Here is an 8,146-nt window from a genome sequence, read left to right on the forward strand (position 1 = left end):
GCTTGTGCCACCTTCTAGAGCAGCGGTTCTCAACCTGTGGGTGACTACTTCTTTGGGGGTAGAAGACCCTTTCACAGGGGTTGCCTAAGACCATCGGAAAACACATATATAATTACATATTCTTTTTGTGATTAATCACTACGCTTTAATTATGTTCAATTTGTAACAATGAAAATACATCCTGCATATCAGATATTTACATTACGATTCATAACAGTAGCAACATTACAGTTATGAAGTAGCAACGAAAATAATTTGATGGTTGGGGGTCACACCAACATGAGGAACTGTATGAAAGGGTCGCGGCCTTAGGAAGGTTGAGAACCGCTGTTCTAGAACGAACCCCTTGCTTTCTTTGGGCTCCTGTTCCTGTCTCAGGGGGCTGTGGTGAGCGCAGGCAAAGGGACCCCTTCAGTCGGGTAACACATCTTTCTGTTGGCGTTCAAGAAAGCCAGGCTGGTCTTCTCAGTGGATCTGGGTCTTTGTCCAGCAGTTAAAGGCTGTGCGTGCACGTCTAGGCAGCACCTTTCAAGGGCCCTCACTTTTACTCCGAAGGCAATGAGGCGTAGATAGCTCCCAAGTTAGCAGAAAACACCCAGGCCCAGGTGACCTGGAGGCTACGGCCTCACAGGAATCCCCGAGCGGAAAGAAAATCAAATAAAAGCACCAACAAAGACAAAAGATACTGGACACCCGGCTGGGAGCGATTTTGTGCATTTCGCGAATGACAAGCCCAGGGAGGCCTCACACACTCAAGGGACCTAAGTAACCACAAAGGATGGTCTGAAATGGAAACTTTCTAACGAAAAGCAGGCTTGTCCTAGGCTACAATCGTCCCTGACAAAAGCCAACCTTGGCTTTAATCGAGCCCATTGTCTTCTCGCACCGAAGACCACGTGCCTTTGGGAGGTCAGGGTGTCTTTCCTTTTTCCGGACCCTCAGGGCGCACCCTGGGCAGCAGGCCGGACCACAATCCTCGCCCGCCGGGCAGATTAAAGAAGCACGTGCCTATCATTTCACTTTTCGGCCAATCCCAGCAATTTCCCCGCCTCCCTAATCGCTCACGAATGGATTTCACGTAAACCAATGACGTCTTTCCCTTTGCTTCTAATTCTAATGTACAACATAAGGTGCAGAACTGCCTGCCATTTTCCAGAGCATTTTTCCCCAATCCCTTTGGATTTTGCTTCCCAGCAATGGTCAGTTCGGCTCAAGTCATAAAAATCCTCTACAGCAGTGGTTCTCAACCTTCTGGCCCTTTCAATACAATTCCTCATGTTGTGACCCAACCATAACATTATTTTCGTGGCTACTTCAGAACTGTAATGTTGCTACTGTGATGAATCGTCATGTAAATATTTGATATGCAGGATGGTCTTAGGCGACCCCTGTGAAAGGGTCGTTCGACCGCCAAAGGGGTCGCGACCCACAGGTTGAGGACCGCTGCTCTACAGGTTTGAATGTTTCTCACGTTGACCATTTTAACACATTTAATTCTGTATCAAATTTAAAGGTCTTTCTCCCCCACTTTTCTCAGAAAAATTAAGAACCAGAGAAAAACGGGGGGAGCTGATAGGCGGATGCGAGATGCCCGCCAACGGCTCAGAGCCTGCGTCCCTCCGCTCCCCCGCCCTCGCCTGCCCGCCAGGGGGGCCGGGGACAGCGCTGCAGACCAGGCCTCCGCCTCCGCCGCCGCCGCCGGCCGCGCCCGACACTCACCCTCGGCGCTGTCCCGGGCCCGGTGGAAGTCCTCGGAACGGCCGTCGCGGAAGGCCCGGCACAGAGAGAGGCAGAGGAAGTCCAGCATCCAGCCAGCAGCTACGGCCTCGGCCTCCGCCACCAGGCCCGCGTCCTTCTCTTTCGCGGGGGCCCCCACCTCCGCCTGGTCCTCGAACAGCTCCTGGCTCTCCACCTGCTCCTCATAGTCTCTCGCCGTTTCCCACAGCCCCGCCTCCGAGGGTCCCGCATCCGCCCCGTCCGCACGACCCCGGGAGTCGCGGGACCCGCCGGCGCAGTGGCCCGCCATGTTCAATCGCTGGCGCGGTTTTGCTCCTTCGAGCGCCGGGCGACGATTGGTTGGCGCTGGCGGGTGGGGGCGGAGCTACGGACGGGCTCTTCCGCCGGGAATCCACCAATCACACCGCCGGAATGGGCGAGCGGCTCGAGGCTGACTTCTGATTGGCGCAGAGCTCTCGCCTCGGGATGTTTAATTCTCCGTCACTGCAGCGCAGGGCTTTGTTGGTAAACCGGCTGACTCCAGAGTGGGAGGGGAGAGAGAGACTTAAAAAAGACAGAGGTGGTCTAGGACTCGACTCCATAATTCAAGCGTAAAAAGATATAGGTGATTAGAACTCGACTCCATTATTCAAGCGTAACACCTGGTATTCACTAACACAATTACTACGTGATCACGCGGCCAAACTGTTACAACCGACTTACAGCCGTGATTCTCCAACCTTAATGTGCACCAGCATCAGCTGGGGCTTGTCAAACACATGCTGCCTGGCTCCACCCCGCGTCAGTTCTGTGGGGCAGGAATGGGGGCCTTTAACGGACAAATCTAACAAGTTCCCAGGTGATGCCGAGGCTGCCTGTCTGGGGACTCCGCTTTGTTAAGCCAGTAACAATAACAGTGCCTAAAAACTGGAATTCTAAGATTGTATAGCAAGAACACAAAAAAGCACAATTATTGACCTTTTATAAGACTCCTGAAATAAATGTAAGTTTGAATGCATTCATCAGAGTAAGAATTTTATTTTTAAAGAATACATAGCCCTGGCTGGGTAGTTCGGTTGGTTAGAGAGTTGTCCCAATACACCAAGGTTGTGGGTTCAATCCTTGGTCAAAACACATACAAGAATTAACCAATAAATGCATAAATAAGTGGAACAACAAATCAGTCTCTCTCTCTCTCTCTCTCTCTCTCTCTCTCTCTCTCTCTCTCTCCTCTCTCGTCAATAAAAACAAAAAGAATCAATACATACATTATATAACTATAATGGTTACTAGGAAATTTTTTTTTCCAGTAGAAAATTGCTCCAGGGGCACATTATTGGAAGAAATGTAGATACTGGCTTTTATTTCTACTCAGAAATTTTATACTACAACATATCAAAAATTTTACCAAGAAACTTTCATCGGCATTGATATACTAAATAAAATAATGATGGCAACTGGAATGTTGGTAAGATGATGTTTTTCTATTGCTGTGTAACAAACCATCTCCAAATTTAGTGAATTAAAAAATAAATCCTTTGTTTATCTCATGAATCTGCAATTTGAACTTAAAAGGACAAAGCTTGCTTTCTCTCTCTGTCTCTCTTTCCACCACATGGAACATAAACAGGAGAGGGCTATATCACATTGCAAGGGGTCACAGACACAGGGTAGCATGGTTTTTTCAGGGCCATTATTATAGTCATCATCACAGTATTTTTCTGTATCAGCCCCAAAGTTGTTGTAAGGGGCTTACAACAATAACCACTTTATTACTCACAAATCTGTAGGCCAGGAACTCAGGCACATCTTGATGGGGTAGCTTTTCTCTGCTCTACGTGGTGCAGACACGGGCAGCCAGCCTGGCCTGGAGGACCCAACAGAGCCTCCGTCTCATGTCTGGTACCTCCTGAGCGATGGCTCAAAAGACTGGAGTCTGGTGGGCTGGCTGGGCCTCTCTTTTCTCTTGGTGTCAGCTGACTTACGCACGTATCTGAGTCATTGGTTTTCTTCATGTGGCCTCTTTTTCCATGTGGTGTCTTCTCCACGGCCTGTCTTCACAGCCTCTCTCTGGTGTGGGATATGTTGGACTTCTCTCCATGCAGGTAGGCTCCAAAAGAGCAAAAGCTGACACTCACAGGACTTAGAAGGCTCAGGCCCAGAACAGCACAATGTCAAAGCAAGCCATAAGGCCATTCCAGATTCAATGATGGACAAGTAGACTTCACCTCTTCATGGGAGGAGAAACGTGTGTGCAGGGATGGAGAATTATTGAGGGCGATCTCTGTGAACAGTGCACCAGAGTGCTGGACTGAATGTGGAAAATGAGAAGCTGGGGTCAAAGGGTTAGTCTGGGCTGGTGGCTATGCAAATAGGTTGTACCTAATAGCTAAAATGATTCCACATAAGAGAAGGCAGCTATATAGGGGGCAATTCAAAGTTTCTATGCAGCAGCAAATCAATAGGAGACAACACATGGACATTGGTTGAGAGAGTAGGTAGAATCTGTTCTGCATATGACGATTTCATGCTAGCTGGCTGTGAGATGGTCAAACAGAAAACCCCACAACCTCTGCGGCCAGTGGAAGTGTTTAGCTGTGACACAGGAAGCACCGTGAGGGGTCCACGTGTCTTCCCAAAAGACATTTTGCTGTGATGAGACTAATGTGGAATTTATCCTCCCACTAAAAGGATGAGATCATAAAATACTCCTTCCCTCACCACCTGGGTAGAACCCAGAGCAGATGGCCAGACAATATGGAGGCTCTAATTAGGGAGAGAAAGCTGTAGGGCCACCAAAATAGGAGACATCTTCCCTTGGTAGTAACTAAGCAGTTGCAGGCGATTTGCAGGAAAATAAAGGTTTATTTCTGTCTGGTGTGCTATATAAGCGCCAGGTGCAACTCGACTGCTCCAAGTGCCTTTTGCCTTTTATTTTATAAACCATCCATTCCACATGGAAACATTTTTGGCTTCAATTTTTAAAGACTTTGACTTCTGATATTCCTGACCCTGGCAGAACTGAAGATGATAAATGCTTTTAACTTTATGCATTTAATATTCCGTGGTCCATGAAGACTCTCTTTTCAATCCCAAGGGCCTGGTATTATTATGACAACAGCAACAACAACAATAATAACAAACAACTGATATTTGAGAGAAATATTTCCTTTTTTCAAAGCACATTCCCATTCGTTATTTATTCCTGTATCACAGGTGGATTTGCGTTTCCTGTGGCTCACGGAACTCTAGATAGGCTGGGAAGAATCAGAAGTGCTGGCCGCAGTGGCTCAGTGGTTGAACATTGACCTATGAACCAGGAGGTCATGGTTTGATTCCCGGTTTGGTTCCCAGTCAGGGCACATGCCCTGGTTGTGGGCTTGATCCCCAGTGTGGTGTGTGCAGGAGGCAGCTGATGAATGATTCTCTCTCATCATTGATGTTTCTATCTCTCCCTTTCTCTCCCTTCCTCTCTGAAATCAATTATAAGTATATATATATATATATATATATATATATATATATATATATATATATATGTATTTAATCAGAAGCTCTGAAAGGCAAAATGGCGCCACACCCATTAATTTCCTTTTAATGATTTGGGAATTTTATTATTCCCTTCTCTAGTTTAAAAGTTCACTACTTTGAGTGAAAAGTAAAAACATCCTATTTGGAAGCCAAAACTTAATTAGAAACCATAAATGCTAATTCTGTTTTTCCGCTCATGAGACTCATTGCTTGTATGTGTCCCCATTAACGCACAAAATGAAAAGTGGTGGTGGTATCTGTTTAATTAGGCTTAACATTTAAATTTGCATGTTCAAAGTTTATTAAGGTTCCTTGAGAGCTGATGAGTATGGTGCTCTTTGGTAGGTGTCTGGTAGGGAAAGAGAGAAAGGGTTGTGTTTGCCCCTTCTAACGCTCCACCTACATTTTCACCAGCGTCTAAAAGATACATCTGACTCAAAAAACATAAAAAAAACCCACTGCCACCCACCTTTAATACAAATAGAGAATTGCTGCTGATCATTTTCTATAATTATAATCCTAGATTGCTTTCATGTTTTGCAAAATTGGCAGCTGAGCCCAGCCAGTGCGGCTCAGTGGTTAAGCATCAACCGCCTGAACCAGGAGGTCACAGTTTGATTCCCCATCAGGGCACATGCCCGGATTGTGGGCTTGGTCCCCAGTGTGGGGCGTGCAGGAGGAGCTGATCAATGATTCTCTCATCACTGATATTTCTTTCTTTCTCTACCTCTCCCTTCCTCTCTGAAATCAATAAAAATATCTTTTTAAAAAATATATTTTATTGATATTTAACAGAGAAGAAGGGAGAGGGATAGAGAGTTAGAAGCATCGATGAGAGAGAAACATCGATCAGCTGCCTCCTGCACACCTCCTATTGGGGATGTGCCCGCAACCAAGGTACATGCCCTTGGCCGGAATCGAACCTGGGACCTTTTAGTCCGCAGGCCGATGCTCTATCCACTGAGCCAAATTGGTTAGGGCAATAAAAATATATTTTTTTAAAAAAATAAAATGACAAATGTTAAATCAGCTCAATCTTTGTTGATGATTAAGCTACTAATCACACTTTGGGTTTGGAAATTGCTCGGCCCATTTAAAAATATCGCAGCCTCAAAGGCAGTGAAGACAACTTCTCGGAGCGAAATGAACTTTCCTCTTCTCCAGACACCCTCATTTCCTGGTCTGCTGCTTCCGTCTTCAATGGCCATGTGGCCCTTCTGATGGCGGCCCATTTATAACACGGCCACATTCACGAAGTCTCCAAAATGGGCTGCGGTGCTCACAGAGAGGAAATGACTCTTTGGAGAATAATGGTTGATGGCTTGTTCAGTCAGAGCCAAGTTTTCCATTTCCACAAGGAATTTTTAGGCTGTTTACAAAATGTGTTTCCAGGCCTCAATGTCTGGGCACTTCCCAGGGTCTCTTCAAATCAGCGTAAGAGAAATTCCAAGGCCCCCAGTGCTAACAGGAGGTGCCTGTAGAGGCTCATCTGGAGCAGAAAGCTCTCAGCAGGCAGCCAGCAGGGAGAAGGAAGCGGCCAGAATTCTGCACAGCCAGCCGCTCAGGGTCAGCATGGCACGAATCGGCCCCCTTAACGCCCCTGCTCATTTCCCTTCTTATTTTGTGAATATTTCCCCTGAGCTGTGTTCTCCATGCCTGAACAGCCATAGTAGCAGGGGGGACTGTGATCACATTAAAGAAAAGGAAGTGAGGATGAGCCCAGCTGCTGCCCTTCCACCTCCGCTCTGTGCATTTCTCGGATTCGATTACCCCTTAACACCCTGCGCCCCAGCTGCGGCCTCTCCACTGTGCAGAAAAAATCCAAACGGTGCAAAAAATGTACAGCAAAAAATCTTCTCCTCCCCATTCCAGCCCTCAGCCCCTTCCTCTTTCCCAGGGGCAGCTACAGATACCATTTACTTTGCTCAGTTAGGTCAACGTAAGAAATGTCCAAACCTGCAGGGAATTTTCATAAAGTTTATCTGAGCCAGAACTGACGACAATGGCCAGGAAGCGGGATCTCAGATGCTCCGAGGAGCGCAGTTCTGCAGCTTCTTTTATGCATTTGGGATTAGGGAGGGAAGGTCAGGCAGGTTACACGGAGGTGGGAGGCAGCAAGGCAGGGACTGGATCACAGGACAGTTAAAAAGATTACGTGCCCTCGTGGGGTGGTTATGACTTTGAGGGGTATTACTTCTGGCATTTCAAAGGCGTGTTAGCCTGGATGCCTAGGAACCACGGACCGGGCTTGCTTAGAAATCTTTCATTAAAGAGGTTATGCCCTGGCAGGTGTGGCTCAGTTGGTTGAGCATCCTCCCATGCTCAGAAAGGTCACTGGTTCCATCCCAGTCAGGGCACATGCCTGAGTTGCGGCTCGGTCCCCAGTAGGGGGCGTGCAGGAGGCAGCTGATCAGTGTTTCTCACTTCAATGTTTCTGTCCTTCTCCCTTCCTCTCTCCCTAAAGTCAATAAAAACATTTAAAAAAAGGAACTTATCCACCCGGGGTATGACTCCCCACCATGACCTGCCCAGGTAGGAATTTATATCAGGTCACCTGCAAGGCCACTTTCCCTGAAACCCCTTTATCGTCCACACTAGGCTGTGGTGATCAGCCTTGTACACATATCCTTTGGCTCATATGGAGACATTTCTTTAAGATAAACCCCTAAAAGGTGCATTACATTGAAAAGTTTTCCTCCAAAAAAGTTATATCCATGTGCACTTCCACATGTAGGAGAATGCCAGTTTCCTATACAATGGCCAAATACTCTGTATTTTTTAAAAAATATATTTTATTGACTTTTTACAGAGAGGAAGGGGGAGGGATAGAGAGTTAGAAACATCGACCAGTTGCCTCCTGCACACCTCCCACCGGGGATGTGCCTGCAACCAAGGAACA

At 47.0% G+C, this 8,146-nt stretch overlaps 1 protein-coding gene across 4 annotated transcripts in view; it reads right to left on the reverse strand.

The window, feature by feature from the left end:
• Window positions 1–2,069, reverse strand: part of TERF1 (telomeric repeat binding factor 1) — a 34,815-nt gene extending 32,746 nt beyond the window's left edge. For 2 of the 4 annotated variants that reach the window (XM_059672885.1, XM_059672884.1), the window contains exon 1: window positions 1,720–2,068. In XM_059672885.1, coding sequence (XP_059528868.1) covers window positions 1,720–2,026 — 307 coding nt within the window. In that variant the 5' untranslated portion in view covers window positions 2,027–2,068. Of the gene's footprint in view, window positions 1–1,719 lie in introns of all 4 variants that reach the window. The other 2 variants (XM_059672887.1, XM_059672886.1) reach the window with 1 other exon arrangement.
• Between the last annotated feature and the right edge of the window lie 6,077 nt (window positions 2,070–8,146).

The sequence above is a fragment of the Myotis daubentonii genome, chromosome 17 (genome assembly GCF_963259705.1).
Source record: "Myotis daubentonii chromosome 17, mMyoDau2.1, whole genome shotgun sequence".
Classification (NCBI taxonomy): domain Eukaryota; kingdom Metazoa; phylum Chordata; class Mammalia; order Chiroptera; family Vespertilionidae; genus Myotis; species Myotis daubentonii.